This window comes from Talpa occidentalis, unplaced genomic scaffold (genome assembly GCF_014898055.3).
Source record: "Talpa occidentalis isolate TD23 unplaced genomic scaffold, MPIMG_talOcc4v2.1 talOcc4.14, whole genome shotgun sequence".
In the NCBI taxonomy this organism is placed as follows: Eukaryota; Metazoa; Chordata; class Mammalia; order Eulipotyphla; family Talpidae; genus Talpa; species Talpa occidentalis.
The window spans coordinates 13627535-13653409 of NW_023601433.1; the positions used below are offsets into that span (position 1 = coordinate 13627535).

The 25875-nt window shown below is 45.9% G+C and overlaps 1 protein-coding gene across 1 annotated transcript in view; it reads right to left on the reverse strand.

Annotated features, from left to right (window-relative positions):
* Positions 1-25875, reverse strand: part of TRPM1 (transient receptor potential cation channel subfamily M member 1) — a 55237-nt gene that overhangs the window by 21510 nt on the left and 7852 nt on the right. Inside the window, exons 7-19 of the mRNA XM_037511404.2 lie at positions 23821-23995; positions 23262-23385; positions 22467-22539; positions 21726-21826; positions 13096-13269; positions 11190-11324; positions 9724-9774; positions 7168-7308; positions 6321-6350; positions 4578-4870; positions 3731-3959; positions 729-851; positions 396-527 (exon numbers count right to left, since the gene is read on the reverse strand). Of these exons, the coding sequence (XP_037367301.1) occupies positions 396-527; positions 729-851; positions 3731-3959; positions 4578-4870; positions 6321-6350; positions 7168-7308; positions 9724-9774; positions 11190-11324; positions 13096-13269; positions 21726-21826; positions 22467-22539; positions 23262-23385; positions 23821-23995 (1781 nt within the window). The remainder of the gene's footprint in view (positions 1-395; positions 528-728; positions 852-3730; positions 3960-4577; positions 4871-6320; positions 6351-7167; positions 7309-9723; positions 9775-11189; positions 11325-13095; positions 13270-21725; positions 21827-22466; positions 22540-23261; positions 23386-23820; positions 23996-25875) is intronic.

The window sequence follows — 25875 nt, forward strand, 5'->3', positions numbered from 1 at the left end:
GGTCTGGGGTCAAAAATGGTACCTGTGAGTTTGCTCTTTAAATCACTGGTTCTCTTTATTCATTTTTTAGTAAAACTGTATTTCCCTACGTTTGTATTACTGAAGACATCTAAAAAATCCTTCATCTTAAACAAATAGAATTTGCTTATTTTGCTTTATAAAATGGTGTATTTGGGTCTAGGATAACACCATTTATATATATATAGGAATACAGGACAAGATAGCTAGATCCAATTTTAGTTAAAAACCTGTACTGGTTTTAGTTTCATTTTCAAAATTAATTTTAATTCAGTGACTTTTAAAATACTTTTTAAAGCCCTTGACATTTTTTCTTGGTTCTAAACTCTGAATGTTCAAAACATGCTAAATGGCAAATGCTAAAAAGGAGGCCTTACTGTGTAAAACCAGAACTTGACAATGGGAGCGTTATAAAATTCACAGATCTTTGTCCCAATGGGAATGCTTTTTTGCTTCTTGTGTTCATTCTCCTCGTCTGCCTTTCTTGAGCCGGCATCTGCATTTGCATCCTGTAAAATGCAGCACACGACAAGCAGGCTCTAAATGGGGCATGTAACACACACCAGCACAATATTTAAGACAGGCACCTTTAAAAATGAAAAATTTGAAAATTTCCCCAGTCACTGAGGTTTCAACATTCAGAGACATCTCAACAATTTTGAAAATGAGAGGGCACTTTTGTGACTCTTGCGGTCAAAGGTAGCGCTGACCATATTCTCATCTTCTTTATCTTTGCCGTCCTCATTTTCTTTGGATGTTTGGTACGAGAAGTCATCGTAGGTTCGAAATTCCAAGAACAAGATGGCGGGGGGCAGAAGAATTCCCATTATAACCTAGATTGGATGGGAAAAATGGATTGTTAAGTTATGGCAATTCTCTGGAAAAACATCCCCAGTTGTAGGTAAAACTTCAAAATTACAGCCAATAATCGTGCAGCTCTGGAACATGTTTTTTTCTGCTCTCATGTTCTGCACTTATCTAGTTTGGTATCTTGGTAGAAATGCAGACAGTGGAGAATTTAAGAACAAACACTAATTTTTTAACATGAATTGCCAAAGTATTGTATAGAATCCTGACTTTAAAAGCAAAGATCTTACCTTAAGTTGCAAAGCAGGTTAAATTTTTTTTTAAAGATTTATTTATCTTTTTTATACAAGCACTGGGGTACAGGCCAGAGACACAGGAGGATGAGAGAATTCACCAGTGACAGAGCAGGGAGCAGAACAGGCAGAAGGACCAAAGCACACTGCTGAGGGGAGCAGCGGGCAAGACAGGAGAGGTCTGCCTCACTATGTGGGAATCTCCCTGGCTGGCCAGGAATCAAACTCACGCTGCAGAGGCTGTGGACAGCTTCACAGAACTGTGCTCAACCCGCTGTGCCACCGGGGAGACCCACAGGTAAAATTTTAAATTAAAAAATAATAATATAAAAAATATAATATACAATAATACTTCTAATGAGGAGGCCAAACACAGTTTCTATAGACACAACTTAAGGGCAAATGTGAATATGTTGACCAAGAGTTGGAAGACAAATCTGTCTCACAACCAAAGGACTTAACTGGACTCAGTCTGGACAGCAAAAGGTTGTCCTGGCCCATAGATGGACAATCTTGACGACTTTTTTTTTTAATCACTGTGAGATTGTGTGTCTTCAATCTGAAACCTACTTCCAATGTCCAGTGCTGACTTAGAAAATTTCTCTTAGTAAGCCATTATTAAGGACAACAGAAAAGGCCCATTTCTACCATGTACTAAAAATTATACCATAAAACATCAATAATTAAAACATATGTTACAGGGCTCCCCAGTGGTGCAGCGGGTTGAGCGCTGTGCTATGCAGTGTGGATTTGATTCCCAGCTGGCCAGGGAGAAACCCACATGGCACGGCAGACCTCTCCTGCCTCGCCCACTACTCCCCTCAGCAGTATCTTTGGTCCGTCTGCCTGTTCTGCTCCCTTCTCTCTCTGGTGAAATTCTCTCACCCTCCCACACTTCTGACCTGTACCCCAGTTCTTGTATAAATAAATAAAATCTTTAAAAATAAATAAATAAAACATATGTTACAGATATGTGAATAGACCAAACAAGGAAACAGAATAGAGGACCCAGAAATAGATTCAAATTCAAAAAGTAAATTAGAACAGGCCTATCCCACTTTATTGAGCTTTGCTTTATTGTACATCAGACATATCATAGGCTTTTACAAGTTGAAGGTCGTGGACACCATAGGTGGAGGAAGCCAACCAGTAACATTTTTCCAAGAACATGAGCTCACTTCAAGATGAGGCCTGAAGCTGTGGCTGAATTGTCTACTAGAATGCAGGAATGTTCTTGGTATCAAAGGTCAAGTGGTCTTTTTTACATTCTACAGATTGCCTCAGCTGTTCCAAATTTTAATATGAATCATAACTGAACCTAACTTGTGTGTGCAGTTTTTTGTTTTTGCTAAAACTAGTGATTCCTCTACTGTTTTCTAGTGAAGGATTATATACTGGTTTTGTTTCCCTATCCCATGCCCCCATACTTAGTAGCTTCTTAGTCATTCCACCTGTTTATTGGAATCATTTCTGTTCTCAGTACTTTGACTCTAGATTTCACTGACTTCTTGTACTACTGTCATCTGTCCCCCCTTTGCATCCAGCTTTCCTAGGGGAATTTTTAAAACTTTTTATTTGTTTCTTGCATTCCACATCACACCTTTTTCTTTCTTGTAATTTTTGCCCTTCAGTTGCCAGAATACCCACTCAGGCAGTTTTTCTGAATGGATATGTAGAAAGTATATACTTTGAACTTTGCCTCTATTAAATATTCTCTCCTCGCATTTTAAAAAGGACTGGATTAGGTGAAAAAGAAATTTCCCCTCAGAATGGCGAAGGCCTTGATCCAGTGCCTCTGAGGTTTCAGTACTAGTGATGAAAAGTCTCATGCTAATCCTTTTGTAAGTAACCTGTTTCATTTTCTTTAGAACTTCTTTTCTTTAGGATCTTGTCATTATTCTTGGTATCCTAAACACTTTTTGATTATTAATATCCAAAGTTATGTATAATATTAGCTTACTGCCTATGTAGAATCGGGCAGCTGGACATAACATTCATATTTTTAAGAAAAAAAAGTGCCTTCTATTTGCCAGAACCATCCTATGTGATATAACATATATTATCTTTTCCTATCCCTCGAGGTAGGTATAATATAATTTACCTATTGGTATAGGTACCATATTGTCTGGATTGTTTGAGGATTAGAATCTCTTCCTAAGATAACCCAGTAGTTAACAGAATTAAAAAGCAGCTCAAGGATATGATTGCAAAACAATTTTCTCCCTACTTCATCCATTTAAAACTCTTTCATAGCTTCACACTGTCTCATAAACCCCATGTGATAAAACCATCAACAGTTAAAATAATATCCCATGATTTCATAGTGAAAGAATCTATAGAAATTGGATCCAGTTTCCTGCTTTAATGGTGGGTGGATGAATCAACCTGATGGGTACATGGTGAGTGAGGATGGATTCTGAGCTCATAATCCAGGCAATGGTCAGGTCAGACTCTGGCTTAGACCACCAGGGTTCAGGTTCCGGACCTTCAGATCCGAGGCAAGTTACGTAATCTGAAAGCTCCATGTTCACCATTTTTTAAAACAGGCTTGTCACAGTAACAGGTGTCCTTGCTACTATGTTGTCCCTGTCTGACAGTCATGTTACACATACCTTCAGTCCAGGATTCTTCCTCATTCGAAGTCTTCCCATCCACATGTCAGTCAACAGCATCTGGCTGCAGGTGTGAGCAATGAAGTCCCGGTGTTTGGCAGCAACAGCCAGCTTGAGGCAGGTGGAGTTGCTCCAGTTTTTCAGCTCATAGGTCAGCAGTTTCATGGCGATCTGCTCATCGTGCTTATAGGACTGGTCTAACAATTCCAGGGCCAGCTGACCAAAGTCTCTGGAGGGAAAGGAATAGATGCTGGGGTGAGGCTGTGGTAGCAACTGCTCTGTTAGACAGACATGTCTATGGGGACATAGTGGAGATGCAGGACACAGACTCTTTGATTTCCAACCATCTGCAAACAGGAAACTCGGGGTAAGAGAAACGAGTTAACCAAAGCCTAACCTGCTAGGGTTATTATCAGAATCTAACTGGCCTAGAAAAGGTAAATACCCAACTCCAGTCCCCTGCAATCACCCTGCCTCACCCAAGGGGGAGAAAAATTGAGAGGTTTGTGAAGATCAAGTCCAAGGGCACATGTTTACTGAAGCTGCAATCCTCTTTAGTCCCTGTTTCCCTGTGGAAATTCATTTTATTGTCTTTGCATAAAAATTGTGTTTGAATCATTCACATGAGAAGGCAATAGACAAAACAACAGTCTAGAAACTTCTCAGAGAGACTTAAGGATCCATGTTGACATAATGGACAAAGAGATTAATGAATGAGCTTTAAACATAATTATACTTCAGTGAGAAGCCCATTTGCCAGCCTCCTCCCAAAAGGACAAGGACTCATGACAATAGTTTTTCCTGGTCCCTAACACACCCCCCTATTCCCGCACTCCCACACACTAACTTTGAATTGTTGTCCAGATCCTGGGAGATGTCATCCACCATATCACTCTCGGAGGACTCTTGGGCCATGGACTTGTAGAGCTTACAGGCCACCAGGGCCTTGGCCATGCTCTCCTCACCTCGCTGCCAGAGGAAGACCGCCATTTTGTGGCGTTTCATCAGCACAGCCCACACCAGCAGCTCATGGAAAGGGTACTGGAAACGGCTCACAGCAGGATCATCCACGTCGATGTCCATCTCTTCCTCCTTTTTCTTCTTTTTCTTCTTCTTCCCTTTAGTTGGAGGCTCATCATCCTGAGAGAAAACAAGCACATTTCCTGGAGTTTTGCTGTAAATGTGTAACAAAGGGTTTTAAGAACTGGAACTGGAAGAAGGAAAACCTATCTCTCAGCAGTGACGAAAAATGAGAAACAATAATTGGAGGCTGGGCAACTGAAACAGTTGGGAGGCTATTGAGATCAGGCTCCAGGCACGTCCAGGCACAATCACCTCTGGGAAGGGACTAGGACACAATTGACCTGCCACAATGAAACAATGTCAGACCAGCCCCCACCCCACTGGGGAATAGACCAGAGATATGGGGGGGGGGGTGAGAGGATTCACCAGAGACAGAGTGGGGAACAGAACAGGCAGACTGACTGAAATACACTGTGAGGGGAGCAGTGAGCGAGACAGGAGAGGTCTGCTACGCAATGTGGGTCAGCTCCCTGGCTGGCTGGGGATCTAGCTTATGCTGCAGTGTCTGGGAATAGCTTGATAGCACTGTGTCTTTAACCCCTGCACCACCAGGGAGTTCCTGACTCATGAATTTAATACTGTGTGTTGTGGTATATCTTCCATTTGTTTCTATGCTTTAAAGTCTAGTATTTTGTTCTTAAGGTTTGTTATGAAGGTTATTTCTAGATACTTCAATCCTCTTAGGAGGAACTTTAGTTGATTTCTTGGGTTTTCTAGATACAAAGCAATACACATATATATCTGGCAATAATTATTTACTCCCCCTTTTGCGTATTCTCTCTTTAACATTTATTTCTGTTTCATGCAGTAGTTTCCAGAACACTTGAAAAACAAACAAGGAGAAATATGCCAATGATAATGCATTTGTCTTGTCCTTGATGTTAGTAGAAATACTCCATCACTTAGTTATTGGTTTTCTCCTGCTATAAAATATACATGTATTTTAATCATATTGGAATATTTCATTCTATTATTCACTTTATCATTCTATTTTTAAAAGGCTAACGTCTTAAAAAAGTTAAGGTGTCTGTTTTATAATTATTCTTTAGCATTTATTAAAAAATGGTCATGTCCTACAATTTTCCTTCTTTGATTTATTGATATGATGTAATATATTAAATCCTTATTATTATATTTGCATTATCAGAAGACTTTGAGTACTTGTTAAGAACTTTAAAACAGTCCATTGAATTTCTTCTGGGATTATGTGTGATTTTTGTGTACAGGTGGCATTTTTTTCCTTTGTTTTGTTATTTAATCTTTGCTTTGAAACCATGGTTTTGCAAACTCAATAAAAGGCTTTGGGTAACACTTTTTAAAAAGTATATATGATCCTTTTGCATAATTTGACTAAATCACCTGAATACCTTTTGGCAGAGTATTTGAAGCAGGGAAAACAAACTCATTCAATGACATTCCATTTTATGTTAAACAAATACAAACAGAAAGAGGACTACATAGATTTCACCCAGAAATCATAAAACTATTGACAACAAATCCTACTTACTTCCATTCCCAGAAGTTTAAGAGCTTTAGGCTGAATAATAAAAGAAGAGAAAAAAAAAATCAATTTTCTCAGATAACTGATTTAGTACTCGTATTTTTGGTAGCACATTAGCAGTATTGTTAGTAGGAGACATAACATTCAAAGTATTTCATAATTAAAGATAATATCCAAGGAAATCAAATACTTTAATTTGGAAACTTGGCTTTTGTCAGTGAAAGTCAACTGAGGCAAAAGAAATGCAGATACTCCACCCTTATTCCAGGTAAAACCAGAGAAATTTGACAGAACACTATGGGGCTCTAAGTGGGGGACTTCCTGACAGATCTGACATTTGAGTCTGCCTGTAACAAGCACACAATTTTGATCAGGGGGAGCACAGGGTGGCCATATAGTAATACGATTTGATTTAGGCTGAGGTTCGTGGCCTTCCACATTAGGGTAGGCGCTGCTGTTGACAACCTGGGATCCTGTGCTAATGAGCTTGGCGGTGGTTCTTCAGGTGGTAAGGCAGCCCTGGAGTTTCTTGCAGTGATGTTCCTAATCTGAGAGGATCAGGTCGTTGCAGCAGTGAGACGGTTAGGAAGAGACATAGAAATCCAGGACAAGGCTACTGTGGACAAAGATTGAGGGCAGATACAGTTGATGGACTGTGGGGCACCCCTCGTTAAGGGGTACAAGAAAAGGGCTGTAGGTGAGGCTTGGGCATTGCTAGGGATCTGAGGCCTCACACCTGAGAGTTGCTGCAGGAGAAAGGGCCTGTGTGCTTGGGGAGGGGGTTCTGAACAGGCTGAACTATCGGAAAAGACAGCGAGGAAGCACAGAACACCACACGTTCATTGTGTTCTACCCTCTTGGGTCCAAACAAGTTGTTGTAAAGGGTCCGGAAGCTCTTCCGAGTGTAGTGGCAGCGGTAGGCCCCTCCCATGAGGTATTCCAGCACAAGCCCTATGTCTATGAGGCTGATGTGGTAATCGGGCGGAAGGTTGCTCTGTAAGAAAAGAAGCCGGTCTCAGGCGCTGCAAGAACGTGTTCGCTGCGTGGACCTCATTCACACACCTCAGGCATAAGGGACCACTTCCAGCCACCACCTGGACGCTACTGCAAAGGACGGAATAGGAAACAGTATTCAGCCTGTTACTACCACATGATTGCTGGGAAGGGTGGGTTAAATCATGTTTTATTTCATTTTTTAAAGATTTATTTATGCATACAAGAACTGGGGTACAGGCCAGAGGTGTGGGAGGTGAGAGAATTCACTAGAGACAGAGTGGGAAACAGAACAGGCAGATTGACTGAAATACACTGCTGAGGGGAGCAGTGGGTGAGACAGGAGAGGTCTGCTGCGCCATGTGGGTAGCTCCCTGGCTGGAGATCGAACTCATGCTGCTGTGGCTGTAGATAGCTTCATAGTGCTGTGGCTTACCTTGCACTACCAAATCATATTTTAGAGAATGGAATAAACTTTCTCAATGAGAAGAGTTAAGAACCCATAGGGCTATAGGTAGAGAGCTAGGCTGGTTCATGGACTCAATGGATAAAGGTAAAAGCAGTAGCACCCAGCAGGTATGAGACTTCCTGAAGGAGCTTAGATGCTTTCATAGCAGCTTGCGGGGGAGGAGCCAGCTTCTGGGGGCTGGAGTCTAGATTTCCTGCAGAAGGAGGAAGTGACTATGGAAATAGGAAGAGAGACTCCAAGGGGAGCTGTGAGAGGGCAGCACTCAGCCCAGCCCACCCCTTTGCCCCCTGGGACTTTCCTAATGAAAGCTCTGCATGGCGTGCTCTGTGCCCTTCTGGGGGACACCCCTCCATTTTAGTTAGAACATAAACATCACAGACTATGTGTTGTGACTGGGAGACGGTGAGGTGACAGTTTTGTACCAAAATGGAGAAGGGTATGTTGAGACCAAGTATGTGGGGGGGAGGGGGGAAGAGCATGAAGAGAGGATATCCAGGCACTTATTGGTTAATCATTTATGGCCCAAGGTAGTGACTTATCTGAGTTGGCCAATGATTTTAAGGTTTTTTTTTTTTTTTTTTTTTTTTTTTTGCTGTAAGCCATGCATTGCTTTGTTAATTTCATATGGCTTAAAGGATGGTGGTAACCTGGGGTCCATCTGGTAAGACAATACATGTGCAAAACCCTCTCTTTGCAAAGGGAGTGGCCACATTTACCAACCCCTGCGCTCATGCATTAGGAGTTTCCTTGGCTCCTGCTGTGATCCATGACCATGTTGGGAATTCCATCCACAGAGATAAAGAAGATACAGGCCTGCTCTAGGGAGACTGCTGCTTCTGGGGAGAGAGGCAAACCCCCACTAACCCCCATGCAGCAGCATGTTAGGGTCCCCAACTACCCCTGGATGGGTGGAGTGGAGAAAGGCTTGCCTGAGAAAGCTACAGGCCTGCAGCTAGGGGTGGAGATGGAGTGCAGGGTGGTCCCAGTAGGTGCAAGCTTCTGAGAAGGAGCTTGAACTTCATGAGACCTGGAGGATTATAGGAGGATTATAACTAGGCATGATGGGAGGGTATAAGAATGGAGGCAGGAGGAGGTTTATTGAAGACATTTGGGTGAGAAGTGGTTGGGCCTGAGTTTGGGTAGCTGTAGCTTTTGAATGTTTGTACTTACTAATCTAAGGAATCTGGGAAATCAGATTCCTGATTCTGTCCTGAGCCAGTGAGTGTCTGTAGAAGCCAAATACCCAGTGATTAGAATTATCTATTCGTATGAAACATGACTTGAAAGCTTAGGACTCTGAAAACTCTCTTCTCTCATATGAGTTATTTTCTCCTCCTCAGACTTTGAAGACACGTCCCACACTTTGCATGCCAGGGATGCATGCTAACAAGATGAATCACTCTTACATTAACCCAATCTAATCCTCTCGCCTGTGGAAACACGACTGAAACAAGCTAGACCCACGAGAACACCGTCTCCAAGAAGTGGCAGAAGAAAGTAAGGGAAACTTCTGGTACTAACTAGTAAGGGAACAGAAAATGCCAGGAATAATAGCTTTAATCCCCAAAACGCAGAGTGACAGGAGCCACATCCTGCTGGTACTTCTGTGAAAAGGTACCATGGAGGTGTGGGTGTCAGAGCTCAGAATGGACTTGAACATGAGGATGCATGGACAGATGGTGGCTCAGGAAGCCTGAGGCAGGGCCTCCCTGGCTGCTGTCCCTGACCTTTGCAATGGTGCCAACCCCATAACCAGTCATCAGCACAGCCTATTGTATGTGGGGATTAACAATCAACTTTCAAAAACTACTATTTTTAGTTTTCAGTAGCTTTTCTGGAGAGAGGAATTCACACAATAAGATAACACGTCTTGGAAATTTAAAATTTGCTTTAAAAAGTCTAATTGAATGATACCTGTAGGTAAGGATTATAAAACAGCAGACTGACCTTTTTTACATCCCTCACCAGCAAATGAAGTGTGTTTGGTGGACCAAGTCTCTGAAAGAGAAACGTTCAACCCATGTTAAATGCTTTTCTTTTCAACTGCTGGAGCCAAATCCTGTCCTACTCATTAGAATTCATGAGTGTGAGCACTGGAACGTAACCTGTTATTGACCTGTTTCTTTCATGAGATAACTAGTTATGGTTAAGAAGTATCTGACACATTATAAGTTTTATAATACTTTTTACTGCATCATTGTTGAGAGCTTCCTATGATGCACAATATTGTGTTAAAAATTCACCACGAAGTTTTAGCAAGCAACTGGAGAGGACCAGTTCTGCTCCTTAAATATTTCGAATGAGGAAGGAAGTGTAAATTCTCAAGATTCCCATTGTAGTAATAGTCGCCAAGAGGGTTTTATTCAAACAATGCCACGCTAATGTAGTGGAGCTCCTGACTGTGAAAACTTTGTTTTACATTTCTCACTGAAGAGGCATTAAAAAATAAGGGTCCCCACTCTTCTGCACTGCTGGAGGGAGTGCAAACTGGTCCAACCACTGTGGAGAGCTGTGTGGAGATTTCTGGACCTACTAAACATAGAGCTTCCATAGGATCCAGCAATTCCACTCCTAGGTATTTACCCAAAGGACACAGAAACATCAATTCCAAAGAACACCTGCACCCCTATGTTTATAGCAGCACTGTTTACAATAGCTAAGCTTTGGAAACAGCCCAAATGCCCAAAAATAGATGACTGGATCAAGAAGATGTGGTACATATATACCATGGAATATTACTCAGCATTCAAAAAAGATAAACACATGCAATTTGCAGCAACATGGATGGCGCTGGAAGGGATCATGCTCAGCGAAATAAGCCAGAAAGAAAAAGAAAAATACCGGATGGTCTCACTCATAGCAGGAATCTAGAAAACTTAAATAAGGGACCAGGAAAATGAATATAAGGAAGTGAAAATCAAGATCAACAAAAAACTATGAACCAGAGACACTTTTTGGGGGGTGGGGGGCGGGAGGGGAAGGATTGGGGTCAGAATGGGGCGTTTGCAATTGTATGGGGGAATATAAAAATAAAATTTATTATTTAAAAAAAAAAATAAGGGTCCCCGTGAAAAAATGATGGTTTACCTTGGTAACTTCTCACTTTGCTAATGACTTAGGAAGCTAGATTTTAAATATATATATATATAAAAACTAGTCCTCACGCACCACACCAGAGTCAGTGCCACCTCAGAAGGAAAGTCTGCTAGGCTTGGTGGTGGTGCTGGGAATGTGGGCCGGGCTGTGACCAGCAGCCAGTAAGAAATACCTGCCGGCTGCGAATGAGAGCTCGCCCAGCCGAACCCAAATTCCAGGGAGCCCAAGCTCATTGGTGGCATGTATGCGTCATATGCCCCAGTGACAAATATAGTCAGATAGCTGGCTTTCTTTTGCCTTCCTCCTAGAACACTCACCGTGTTATAAAGCTCTTCCAGCCGTGGGATGGTAAGAAAGTGTTGCATGTTCACCCCATTTTCAATCAGGAGCTTCACAAAGTCAACGCGATCTAAGACCAAGGCATCCAGCATGGCTTGTTCCAGGGCATTCACCTGCACGGCCAGGAGAGGGAGCTCGTGAGTAGCCTCTCTCCACTGCGCCGGCTGTTGGGGGCCCCAACACCTGGGAAGGTGTCTTCTGACCTTGATCCTGGGGGCTTCTCAGCAGAGTTTTCTTTGCTCTTTGTCTTGAGTAAACATGCCTCATCTCCCCTCCCCTTTCTTCACAGTGTGGCCCCTACATGTCCTGGCAAAGTGTGAAAGTTCGCCAATGATTTCTCCTTTTTAAATCAAATTGAAGGGCCTCCCCGGTGGGGCAGCGGTTGAGCGCTGGGTTGCGGAGCTGCCCGCAGCCTCTGCAGCGCCGGTTCGATCCCCGGCTGCTCCCCGGCTGCTCCCCGGCCACCGGAGGAGGGTCCCACATGGCGCGCAGACCTCTCCTGCCGCCCGCTGCTCCCCTCAGCAGTGTACTTCGGTCCTTCTGCCTGCTCTGCTCCCCGCTCTGGCTCTGGTGAATTCTCTCACCCTCCCGCGCTTCTGACTGTACCCAGTGCTTGTATAAATAAATAAATAAATAAATAAATCTTTAAAAAAAAATAAAACTAATTGAAGGGATTACAAAATTACAGCCAAAGTGGTGTTTTGTTCTGCCACGAGTTTCCGTAGTTTGTTTCCTTGAGCAAGAATTGACCGTGGCAGCGGGTGGGACCAGGGAGCACGCAGCCTGCCACCAGAGAGAATGGCCAGGACGATGGCAGTGACCTGTCCCCACAGCACCTCGGCCTCCAGTCCTGCAGGTGTCCTGCCAGCAGTGAGGCCAGGGACCAGTGGGTGCTGCTTTGCCTTCACACGTCATCATGCTCTCTGTCTCTAAAAAGGTTTGTTCCCTGAGCTACATCTCTTGGGCGATAATTGCTTTGTTTCTCATCTTTTTCTTTTCTTTTTTACAGATTTATTTATTTTTATTTTTTAAAAAGATTTATTTATTTTTATACAAGAACCAGGGTACAGGCCAGAGACTCAGGAGGGTGAGAGGATTCACCAGAGACAGAGTGGGGAGCAGAACAGGCAGATGGACGGAGATACACTGCTGAGGGGAGTAGCAGGTGTAACAGGAGAGGTCTGCTGCACCATGTGGGTTTCTCCGCGGCAGGCTGGTATCGCACACACCCTGCAGAGGCTGCGGACAGCTTCACAGTGCGGCGCTCAACCTGCTGTGCCACCAGGAAGGTCCGAGAATATTCTTTTTTAAAAAGATTTATTTACTTGTGCATACAAGAACTGGGGTAGAGGCCAGAGGTGTAGGGGGTGAGAGGATTCACCAGAGACAGAGTGGGGAACAGAACAGGCAGACTGACTGAAGTATATTGCTGAGGGGAGCAGCGGGCGAGGCAGGAGATATCTGCCGCGCCATGTGGGTAGCTCCCTGGCCGGGGATCGAATCCGCACTGCAGAGACTGTGGACAGCTTCACAGTGCTGCGCTCAACCCACTGCACCACCGGGGAGGCCCTGTGTCTCATATTTTCATGCATCAAGGCAGAGAGGGCCAATATAAGCAAGATGCCGAGGCCCCTTCTGCAGGGCTTCAGTGCCCCCTGAGGCAAGAACGGTTGGCATTTATGACAACCTGGCAACTGCCTCATGCCGCTGCCATTTGAATGCTGACACCCTCGTCAGCACTTTGCCACAGCCACCTGGAATTCAGAGCCCTGGCAGGGACCGAAGCAAAAGCGACCAGAGCCTCCTCCCCTTCCCCTGCAGAGAGGGGGTCACCAGCTCCATGATCTCCATGATGCCAAGAAATGGAGCCCACTTTCCACTTACCCAGTTCAGCAACTCGATCTTCCGGGGGTCAGTTTCTTCTTCCACCTCCTCTTTCACTTTCCCCTTCTTCTTGCCTTTTCCTTTGCCTCGTCCTCCCTTGGGGGTTGCTGTGGGGGATTTCTTCTCCTTCTCTGTGACCTTGCTGTCTGTGGGGGGTGCCAGGCTTCCCAGGGGCTGCAGTCCACAGCAAACAGAGTTGGGAAAAGATGTTAAAGCTGCCCCTTGTCCCCAAAGCAGGCACACTGCCCCCCTCACCTCTGCAGGCACACACATGCACACACACACACGTGGACGCAGTGCATGTGAGCACACAGGCATACAAGTATCCGTTCACGCACACACATGCACATACATGCACACACATGCACACAGTCATTACATGCACACACTCAGTCATTGCAGGCTCGGCCTGGCTGTCTGCGGGAGAAGCTGGTGCTGCACCACCATTAGTTATGTGCCCGAGGAAGGGCCTGTAGTACTTAGAGTGGCTGACATCTTGATGGATGTGTGTTTTAGCCAAAAGGAAAGTATGCTGAGAGGTGATCTTAAAGGCCGCAAGGAGATGTGCCTCCAGTTGCTAACGCAGAGCAGAGAACGCGATGGTGAAGGGGCCCAAGACAGTGGGCTCAAGCCCATGTCTGTTTGGAGAGGAACGTGGGCTGGGCTTATGGCTGGGGAAGATCTCCTGGTGCCGCTGAGATGTGTGCACTGTGGTCAGACTGGGGCATCAAGGGAAGGGTGCTCTCTATTCAGAGAAGGGACAGGGCCAAATAAGTGGGACTGGGCCCTGGGCTCTGGGCCTTGTTTCTGGGCAGTGAGAAGGTGGGGTGTGTTGGTGCTGGTACAACACAGAGACACCAGTGTTGAAACCACTTGACCCCTCCAGCTGCTGTCCTCTCTTGCTGGATGTGCCCTGGGCCAAACTCTTCTGGCAAGTTGTCTGTATGTGGGATCTGCATTCCCCTTTGCCCCTCTCTCCTGCTTCTTCCTGCTGTAGTCATCGATGGCAGAGCTGAGCTGGTGCCTCCTCCAGGCTGGTGTCCGTCCTGCTCATGCTGGGTCCTCGCCCCTCTTACTCTGCTGCCTGCTTCCTCTTTGTGCCTCTTCACGCAGCTTCTTGTGCTCCACACACCCTGGCTTTCCCACTGGACACACTTCTCAGAGCAGGTTTTAATGTCAAGCTTCTTTAGGGCGCCATGCTTGACCCCTTTGATTTTGAAAAGGGGCTTCAAGGGCTTGCCAGAGAGGGTGGTCAGTGGGGATGGCTTGACCCTCACCTGCTTTATATTTTGGGATTCTGCTCAAGGTGATGTTTGAAGACAGGGATCTTCTAACCAAAACAACTCTCCTGGGGGAGGCACAGAGAATAGGAGAGAAGCAATACAGAGAGAGGACAGGGTTCCGGTGCCATGTGACTCGGCCAACAGGGAGGAGGGATGGTAACTGTATTGGGTGACATATTAGAATTAAAAAAAATTATAATCTGTTGACATGATGGGATGAATATAGCAAGATGGAATGTGACAAGGAACAGTGTCTTCCACTAGATAGACTTGGGTCAAGAACAGCTAACCCCAGAATTGCAACATGAGAAAGATGTGGCTTGGCAGGTGTGAGCATGACAAAACCTTGGAATTTCTGCAGATGGAAACAATAAGAGTGAAAGGTGCAATATTCTTCTAGTCATAGAAGTGTAACCCCAGCGGTGCCTGTGTGGACTCCACACTTTAAGAAGGATGTGAGCCGCATGGACCAGGTCTGGAAAGAGGCTGTTTCCCTTTACAACCTCAAATTTAAGTTGAACAGTTACTTACTGGGGATGTGTTCACAATATATCTGTATTATCCATTTCAGGGAGACGAGGCAGTCCACAGATGTTAACAAATTTCTGGAAATAATGATGAGCAGTTAAAACAGTGGACAGAAAGCTGAAGTGCTGACCGAGTGCTGAGGAGGTACGGGTAGAAATGGGACCAGATTTTCAAAGAGTGAGTCAGTGGTAGGCAGAAAACATGGTGGGAAGGGCATCTAAAGAAATGTTGGGGGGTGGGTGCCTAGCAACCGTGCTCCTGGCTTCACACCCAGGCAGAGGTTGGGAGAATGTGGAATTGGTAGGTCCTTTCCAGAGACCTGTCAGCCAGCTCCACTCTGCACATGGCAAAGTGAGGCTGTCAGTGGACACACACCTCTTCATTGTGGAGTTCCTGGTCATTCCTTCCCTGTGGGAGAAAAACCTGTTTGCAAAATAGCTTCCTGGATAAGCAAGGGCCTGCAACTGAAAGGGACAAAATGAACAAGAGAGCAGGTGGCCAGGGAGAAAATACAGCTAATTCAGGGAACAGAAGAGAATTAAAAAAAACCTAAGTCCTACCCTCAGCTATGGCATTGATGAGATGAAAATGTGTAAAGATGAAACCATTGGGGAACAAGGAAACTTTCTTCAATATTAAAAAAATGATTGCTTAAAATTAAGGAAGAGCCTCCCAGGTGGCACAAGAGGTTAAGATGCAGCCTGTGAAGCTGTCTGCAGCCTCTGCAGCACGAGTTCGATCCCCGGCCAGGGAGATACCCACATGGCGCAGCAGACCTCTCCTGACTCGCCCGCTGCTCCCCTCAGCAGTGTACTTTGGTCGATATGCCCGTTAAGTTCCCCAATCTGTCTCTGATGAATCCTCTCACCCCCTGCATCTCTGGCCTGCACCTCAGCTCTTGTATGCATAAAAATAGATAAATCTTTTAAAAATTTAAGGAAAATGGGAAAATGCTAAAGAAAAAGCTGAGATTTCCAAAATGGATGCAAAACTACAGAGAGATGGAAATGAGAATATGGAGGATCCATTTTTTGCTTGACTAATAGAATTCCAGATGAAAGGGGAGAAAATCAGGGATGAAATACTCCAAGAAATGATAGCAGAATACTTGACATTGCTGAGGAAAGACTGGGGTCGTCAGCACAAAGGAGCTTTTGACATCCCCCCAGAATGAATGGATATATATACAAGTGGAGATTTGCGAGCTGGAATTTGTACTCTCTAGCTGCTTCTACTTTCCTTTGTGTGAAATAGAAGACATGTTATTGTGAAATTTCTAAACACCCAAGATAAAGAGCAGACCTCAAAATACATGTGAGATAAAACAGTGGCTGATTCATAATTGAATCTGACTCATATGACAATCGGGAGCTTTGTGTGTGGCTGACATTCTTCAGACATGTGAAGACACAGGATGGTTATCTTCCTATACCCTTTCATGCAAAAGTTATTTGAAGCTATACTCTAGCTAAATGAAAAAGGAATCTGAAAGCAAGTCAAGGGGGCTGGGAAGCCGTGGCCCCGCCTCAGAGCACATGGAAAGGGTGTCTGGGTGGCCAGCTGTGCAAGGAGCTTTGAGAGAGTCCAGGAAGTGGCAAAGCTTTGAAAGATTCTTCAGGAGAAGGAATTCCACTTAATTCACAGAATAATTAGGGGAACAGGTAGTCTTAAAGAGGTGAAAGCATAGGTTAAGAAGTAGAGAATCCATTAAAAATGAAAAGTAAACATCTTTCTATTCAAAGAAGTCATGGTCCAAATAGCCAGGAATCTTAAAAGTTCGTAATTTTAAATGATCGATGAACAATACAAGCTTGATGCCTGTCATATTTTCCTTTGTGTGGTCCAGGTGAGTGACCCAAGGCTAGATTCGTTTTTTTTTTTTTTTAAGATTTATTTATTTATTTATATTTTATTTATACATGCACTGGGTACAGTCAGAAACGCGGGAGGGTGAGAGAATTCACCAGAGCCAGAGCGGGGAGGAGAGCAGGCAGAAGGACCGAAGCACACTGCTGAGGGGAGCAGCGGGCGGCAGGAGAGGTCTGTGCGCCATGTGGGACCCTCCTCTGGTGGCCGGGGAGCAGCCGGGGATCGAACCGGCGCCGCAGAAGCTGCGGGCAGCCTTGCAACCCAGCACTCAACCACTGCGCCACCGGGGAGGCCCTAGATTCGGTTTTGAGTACATAAACTGTACATGATCTGCACATCATCACAGCAAAGTAAAATTTACTGGCTTTTTCATTTTTAGAATCAACCTTGTATGGTGCGGGTGTGTTTTTGGGGAGGAGGTGCAAAGTGGGTGAAGGGGATCGAAAGGTACAAACTTCCAGTTGTGAAATAAATCATTCCCGGAGGTGTGATATACAGCATGGTAACTATAGTGAACAATATTGTAGTGTATACCTGAAAACTGCTAAGGGAGTATGTATGTCTTAAGATCTCTTGTCCCAAGAAAGGAAATTTGTGAACTGTGTGATGATGGACGTTAACTATACTTACTGGATGATTATTTCACAATCAATGGAAGCATCAAATCATGTTGTGTCTTAGAAGTTAATGTATCATATTAATTATATCTCAATTAAAAACAACTATATGAGATACTGCTTCTCGTCACCAGGATAGTTAAAATTTAAAATCTTGTCAATACCAAACAATAGCAAGGACACGGGGAGACTATCCTGCATTGCTAGTGGGAATGTAAGATGCTCTATTCATCCTGGAAAATAAACATGCAATTTATTTTTAATTTTGTTTTAAAGATTTATTTATGCATACAAGAACTGGGGTGCAGGCCAGAGGTTCAGGGGTGTGAGAGGATTCACCAGAGACACAGTGGGGAGCAGAATAGGTGGATCTACTGAAATACACTGCTGAGGGGAGCAGCAGGTGAGACAGGAGAGGTCTGCTGCGCCATGTGGGTAGCTCCCTGACCGAGAATTGGACTCAGACCACAGCGGCTGGTGATAGCTTATAGCTGAGACTTTAACCCCTGCTCCACCAGGGAGGCCCCCAGATGCTCAGTTTCTTAAAAAGCAAAACATACATTGCACATTTTCCCCAGAAATTCCACTCCAAGTTATCTATCCAAGACCAGACTATCTAGACTTGCACATAATGTTTGGAGTGAAACTATTGTTCTCAGTCTAAATCTAGCTAAACCAGATCTCTGTCAACAGCTTAAAAAAAGAAAAAGACCAAGTGTGAACCTTAACGACGATTAAAGAGCAAAATGTAAACAGAATATTGATCATATTTAAAGAAGTAATAAAAGTTTCCATCACCCTGTCAAAGTGTGGCTGACTGAACTAGGGAGCTGATGTGAGGGACAGTTGTCCTATGTTGATGAAACAAGTGGATGGTTCAGTGTATCTTTACAGCTGTACAGGTAACCGATAAATTATTGCTAAGTAGAACTGCAGCTCTCAGGTCCGGGAGGCACAGTGGTGGTGGCCCCTGCTCCACTTCCCGGGGCACAAGGAATGTGCATCTGCAGGTGCTGCATGGAGAGAGTGATAAACGTGCTGACGGCCCAGGGGGCCACTACCAGGAAGCCCAGCACAGGAACAGCTCAACGCCTCTGGGTTATGGGGCCCGCGGGCTCTATTTTTCATGGTCTGTTCTTAATGATCTGCTCTTACGATGATCTTGAAGTGTTAACAAGATAATGCGAAGGAAAAGACATGGAGCAGCATTAATAAGGTGGTTGGAGGCTATTTAAGCCAACACAAGAGTAGAAAAATGAGATAAGACTCAGATAACATGGTTGGCTTTCCAGGTGGGGTTATGAGTGACTGTTTCCTTCATCCCGCTGTTGGCACGGTCTACATTTTCTGCAAGCTCCTACTGCTTCTGAAATGAGGAGATGGGACGCAGGCTGTCATTTTAGGCCAGGCAGGGCCTGCATGTCAGGGCAGTTTCCCCAGGTAGGCTTTCTGTGTGGCTGACTCAGAAATGTGTCCTCAGAAAGCAACCCAGTGGATCAGGAGAAACAAACCAGAGCAGGACCCTTCCTCCTGAGTCAGTCCCAGGAGCTCATGGGGATCCGTTCCGAACTTTCAGATTCTCAGCCACAGCATACTTTCATAGGGCCATGCATGGGGCAATTAATCTTGCTCTGAATTCTTTTACTAAGATTGGAAAAAACATGAAAAGGGAAGCAGTAATACTTAAGGCATTGAACTGTTCTTAGCTTGGATGATTCGATAAGCAATATCTCCTCCCCCATATCTTGCTCCTTGAATATATTCATTTTATTCCATAAACTCTTCACACCAATTTGATGAAAGGTAATTATAAAAATCCAACATGAACCCTCCACATAGTTGACTGACTGCTTATGTCTCAACACGCGACATAAGCAGCACAGGCCTTTCCTAAACAAAATTTTAACCTGAATCTCACTCCATCTAACAGATGAAGCTGCTTTGATTGAAGGATGAGTACGGGCCCCAGGCCTGCCCATCACACACTCACACACTGTAATGGGGCAGCCCGGCTCAGGGCAGGCAGGGGTGTGAGGGGCAGGAGGCTGGCAGCAACTGAGCTCCCTGGCCCCCAGGGAACCTTTGCTCCCTCTCTGGGCTCATCTCGTAGTCACACAGCTCGTCCTCCAGTAATGGTTCTCCTGTCTCTGAGTGATGCCACCCTTATAGCCCAGGCCTCTAGGCTCAGGTGTGCCCTCTTACGCATGCCTGCACCATACTCCAGGTGTCCACAATCAGGCCCTCATGCCCTGTGAGCCTGCTCCCAAGCGCCTCCAGTATTAGCACAATCAAGGCTGCAAGTGCTAGACACAGAGGCCAGTGGCGCAAAAACCCTGATTCACTAGTTCTACACACACACAGCCACACCACACACACACCACACACCCACACCGCGCACACACCACACAACCATCCCCCCACAACTACACATACCAGGCAAAACCATACCACACACACACACCCCACAGATATATACAATCACACAACACAACCATACACACCACACATGATCATACACACATGCCAGACATAACCAAACCAACACACATATCCACCACACACACCACACAACCAGCCATACTGCACATACACCACAGATACACACAATCATACCACACACAACCACAAAGACACAAGCATACCACACACACAGCCTCAGCAGATACATACACACCGTACACAGAACCACACACACGTATACCATACAGACACATCAGATACACATACAGCACCCACACACATATGCACACACACCCCATCCACACAATACCGCACCCACAATCACATCTCACTGTAGGGTAAATGAAGTGAATCAGGCTCTTTTATGCCCACTCACTCCTAGTGTGGATGCCCGAGGCCGAGAGGTGTGGGCACAAGGCAAGCACGCCTATGATGATGGACACCTGGGCCCGGAGAACACGCATGTGAGCCTGTAAGTGTGGACACCTGTACTGAGAGGCAAGGGATAAAGGCAAGACCTCGCAATGACAGGAGACTGAGAACTCCAGAGAGAGGCCAGAGAAAGAGCACAAAGATTCACGGGGGTCTGGGAAGCTCCGTGCCTGCCTATCACCTGCCCCCCCAACCTGGCCGTGCTGCCTCCCCACCTGGTTCCTTGCTCCAATATTAAAGGCCTGTTAAATCCCACCAAGGGTTCCAAGATTCCTCAGCCTGTCTGCCCAAATCCACAGTGGAGCTGCCCACCCTGCGCATGCTTGCACTACACACACACACACGTGTATACACACATATAATACCCATCTGTAATGGTGGGAAGGGCACGGAGCAAGATCTCTATGATCTGAACAGATGGGGTAAGGAGAAGTCCTAGAGCCCTCGGTAGCTTTTGCAGGTTTTTATTGGGATTTACCAGGTAGATGGCAGGCAGGGATGCTAGGGGGCCTCCCAGCCTCCCAGCCTCCAGAAATTCTTCACTCTTTGTAGGCTCTCCAGTGTTCTCTGGTGGTCTCTGCCTCTCTTTCGCTCTCATTCTCTGCTTCTCTGCTCTCATGGTTCTGCTGGCATCCCCACGACGCTGCCCTTATAAGCCCAGCCTTAGCCCAGCTGTATCCACTTACGCATGCCCACCCTAGTCCAGGTGCCTGCCATCAGGCATGCCTTCAGGACCACAAGGATCCATCACCAATCCTAATGGTGGGAGGGCAGAAAAGCCTGATATCATTTTCACTTACCCTACACCATCCCTCCTGCACGCATACACCACACACACAACCATACCATACTGGACATCCTTTCTCATATTTTGCATGTACCACACACTAAACCTTATGTATCCATCACACAGTGCACACATCTACCGGACTCTACACACGACCTGCATGCATGCCACACACCACACATACACGAACACATTGAACCACACACATAACACACCGCACTCCAAAGACTGCTCCAATGCACGCACACCACACATACGTGCAGTTTTCTAGGCCTCCAGGGTTTCACAGGACATCATTTGACAAATCAGTGCTCTCTATGGAATCCTTGTCTTCAATCTTAATAAGCTGTTTTCTTTAAAAGGGTGAAGACCCACTTTCACCAGCAATGATAAAATCCCTAGAAATAATGATAAAATCATTATTTCTTCATGAGTACTGGATTGAATCTGAAATTCACATTAATAGCTCTTGTTTCTTGCTGCCCCTTTGAAGTTAAATAGCAGCATCTACTAATAATCCTTATGGATTACACATCAGATCATCAGAAACCCCAGATAATGTCCTGAGATCTGTGTCACAAGGGAGAATGCACTGATCTGTCATCTGTACAAAGTCGTGGTGAGTGGCATGCACTGAAAAACGCTTAGATTCACCGGCCAGTGGGGCCCAAAGACAAAGATGTGGTTTCGTGCTATGTCCACGCGGTTCCACGCCAGTGCCAAGCTCAGCTGGTCCGGGGCCGAGGCGTTTGTTCCTGGAAAGACAACATAAGGCTTTTCTCTTCAGCACCTGGACATCCCTGTGTGGCAGGGCTGGTCAGTGAGCACTGGCTTCCCCAGCCTGCTCGATCGGCCTGGGACTGGGTGAGCAACACTGCCCTTCCTTGGGCTCTGCATTGACCTCTCCTGCCCCAAAGCTAAGAACTCTGTATTCTCCAAGGGCTGCCTGGAGGCAGAAGGGAGGCAACCTCTTTCCATGCCAGCTTGGGAGGGGCCCAGGAGGAGCCCTAAGACAGGGGACCTACTTATGCAAGAGGGCAGGTGCCGAGATGGCCCAGATACCCCCAGGCCAAGTTGGAGGGAGCTGCCTCCCACAGGTGAGCCCAGCTCTTTGCCTGCAGGAGGCCTGCATGGTGCTGCCTGGCCAGCCAGTGAGAACTCCAAGACTTTCCCTGTCTGCCCCTTCACAGCCCTGCTCCCCATTGTCCCAATGTAGCTGAGAGGCACGGAGGAATTCTCGAGTGACTCATGAGTGACGGGGCAGGAGGGCAGCCAGGCCGGCCCCGGGCTCTCTCATCAACAGACCCAACCTGGTCAGAGAAGAGGGAGAAGGACATCCCTCCACCAGCCAAGACCCGGGGTAGGCCAGGCTTGAAAGGACACCCAAGTGCTCACCTTTCAACAGGGCAGTTAAGATGGCCATCTCCATGTCCTGCTGACCCTCGGCGCCCATTCTAAACACGGTTACCTGGAAACAGGTTCATCGGGAAAAGACTGAGTCAAGTTGGAGACAAGAGGGACCATGGGGGGGCTTTTTAAAAAGACCCCAGAGATGGGCTCAGTGCAGTGATTCCAGAATTCAGCTAAAGCCTGTAAACCAGGTGCTTTTGATTTCGAGAAGTGACAGCATGACTCATCTTGCCCTTGAATCTGCGCCCAGAGCCTCAGAGACCAGGGAGCGCCTTGACACTCCAATGTCTAAATTGCTACCAGAGATGACACAATCACTTCTGCTCAGATCTGATATGCTGGCAGGGACGCTGGAGATGTAGGATTTCGCAGGGGCTGTGCAGCAAGAGTGCCTTTTCCTCCAGCAGGATCAAGAAGGCAAGGAGGGAGGTGATTACAGCATTTGGGAAGCGATGCAATAGAATTTTGTAAGACACCTAAAGGCTGGTCTGCACCACTTTCCCCAAGCACTTACATCTGGCTAACATTACAAACCCATAATTGGCATGGTGTGTCATGCCATCAACCCATGTTTACTAAGGCCTCAAAGGACCTGGGTCTCTCCTCTGCTTGTTCTGTTCCCATCCTGTGGACCTGCCAGTTTGGTATGGACTTGTCAATGCCTCTCCAAAAGGCTGAGCTGAAATAGGAACAACTCTATCCTGCACACGTGGGCAGAATTAGAAAGGAAACATAATTCTCTCTGTGGAGCTTGTTTGGATATAAACTCAAAACACTTACAAGTTCTTTCTTTTTCATGCACTCCATTATAATTGCAAACAGCTGATGTGATTGTGTCTTGTTGTAATTAAATGTTTTCTGAATGGTAACTAGAAGCTGATCCTTGAGGGACTCATTTATGACCCTGTTCAAAGGAAATGCAAAAGAAAAGGAAAACAACATGAATTAAATCTGTACAGGAAGAAAGCAGACGCCTTTATGTCCGTCTGGTGTCTTTGATTTCAAACTTTACCACGGGAGGCTAGCCTGGGAGGTAAAAATGAACCATGATCAAAAACTAGCTTCACACTTGTCCTAAATTCCAGCTCACTGAGGAACTTACATGGGAAAATGAAATTGGAAAAGAGTGTATCTCCCCCACAGAAAAAAATATCATAAGAAACATCATTCTTATGCTCTGGACAGCGCTATGCTGACCTTGGGGATGGGAGAGAGGTCTAGTAAATCTTCATTATTTAATATTTTGTTTTGGAATGGTGAACAACATCATTTAAGATGTTCTCCTTGGCCTAGTAAGGCGACTGTGAAACCCCACCCTTGGTAACAGGAGAAATCCTACCCTCCTCCTTTGCAGCACTTGTGTGCAAAAGACAGGATGTCCGACGCTCGTCCACTGCCATCACAAACCACCACGGGCACGGGGGGCTCTTCTCGGAGGTATTCCAGGACGATGGACACCACGTTGGGGCCCCCTTCCACCACCAGGCCCACCACAGGCACTCCCTGCCCCAGCCCTGCAACACCAACCACATGCGCCCTTCAGACCAGAGTCCTGCTACCCTCTGCATGCTTGAGAAAAGCCTTCAAACCTTGAAGGCCGCTCCCTATGGTGTCTGTTTTGGATTGAAGGAATTCAGGCCTGTCAAGAGTGTTTTCCCTCTTATTCAAGTACCCCATCACAGTCTCATTAAAAAAGCCAGCACCTTAAAATCACCAACTTCCTGCATCCTACATGGCTGACCTTCATGTACCACTCACCTGGCAAAAGGGGAGAAATGTTGGCAGAGGCTCCCTATCAAAAAAATACCTCCTTGGCTCCTGCCCCAGAATTTGAAATTCCTACCCTGATGGTTGTCTCTTCAAGAAAGGCACCGACAATAGGACTCATCCCCATTCCCGCCCTCTCCTGTGTTACCCTACTATATCAGGTCAATCACCCAGTCACTGTGAGCCAAGGGTGACCCATCTTACAAAACGAATCATCACAAAACCTCTTTAGCTCCTAAAGGTGCAATGGATATAAAATACAAAAAATAATGTTCGGCTATCAAAGTATTCTGTAAACCTCAAGGGCATATAAGTGTTGTATGTTGTAGTAGTTGTTTCTGCCTTTAGTGTCAGGAATAGACGTGAGGTATCTGGTTGGGCAAATACACCGTCCACCATGAGCGTATTAGTTCATAGCTTGTTATTCCCAGAGGCCTCCCTCTACCTCCATCAGATAACAGGACTCCTAGGAATGTGGTGGGAAAAACTAACTCAGTGGCAGAACCAGCAGTGTGGGCTCTGAGGAGCAGGGGAAAACAGGATTCCAGGAGCCTGGGGTTCTGGAGAGAGAAGACAGTGAAACCCCACCCTTGGTGACAGGAGAAATCCTACCCTCCTCCTTCGCAGCACTTGTGTGCAAAAGAGAGATGTCCCTTAATAGACAGATTTGCCTATTTCATAGTTTACTGAAAACTGATCATAACAGGTTACATTCTGAGTATGTTTTACCAGGTGTCTGTTAGCTGTGATGGGAGTTAGCTGATCAGCATGAACAAATGACACATTAGAACTATCCATGGAGGGCCTCCCCTGGTGGCTCAGTGGTTGAGCACTGGGTTGCGAAGCTGCCCACAGCCTCTGCAGTGCCAGTTCGATCCCCGGCCACCAGCGAGGGTCCCACATGGCGCGACAGACCTCTCCTGCCGTGCCCGCTGCTCCCCTCAGCAGTGTATTTTGTCAGTCTGCCTGTTCTGTTCCCCGCTCTGGCTATGGTGAATTCTCTCACCCTCTCGTGCTTCTGACTGTACCCTGTGCTTGTATGAATAAATAAATAAATCTTTAAAAAAAAAAAAAGAGTACTATGGTTTAAAAAAAAAAAAAAGAAATATCCATGGTCTCAGTTCTGAAGACCTCCAGATAAGATCTGCTAGCGTTCATTAGGAGGAGATCTGAACATTTCAAGTTGGGAGCATTCAGAGTTTCTGGTTTGCTTCCATGATGCACGTCTATAATCAGGAACTCTTTAAATATTTAAGCAACTTTTCTGTCTCCGACCAAAATAATCTCAGCTCAAGTTCATTTCAGCAAGCGTGCATTGAGAGTCAGTTCTGATCAGGAGATACTGGAAAAATGGACCACGATGATGAGGGCCCTGCCTTTGAAATTCCTGACCCCACCCAGGCAAGCCTTAGCATTCTGCAGGTAGTCAAATCATCTTCTTTGCTAGAAACAGTAGATTGGGTTCACCTTGGTTTTGGTTCAAGCCCCCCCGCCCCCCCACCAAAGCTCTGTGCTGGGAGAGATGACAGTTGGGCACCCCTTTGCTATCCCTGCCCCACTCAGAGCCCCAGGCAAAGGATGACAAAGGGAAACCCACAAGTCACATGGCCAGGTGAGGTTGGACAGT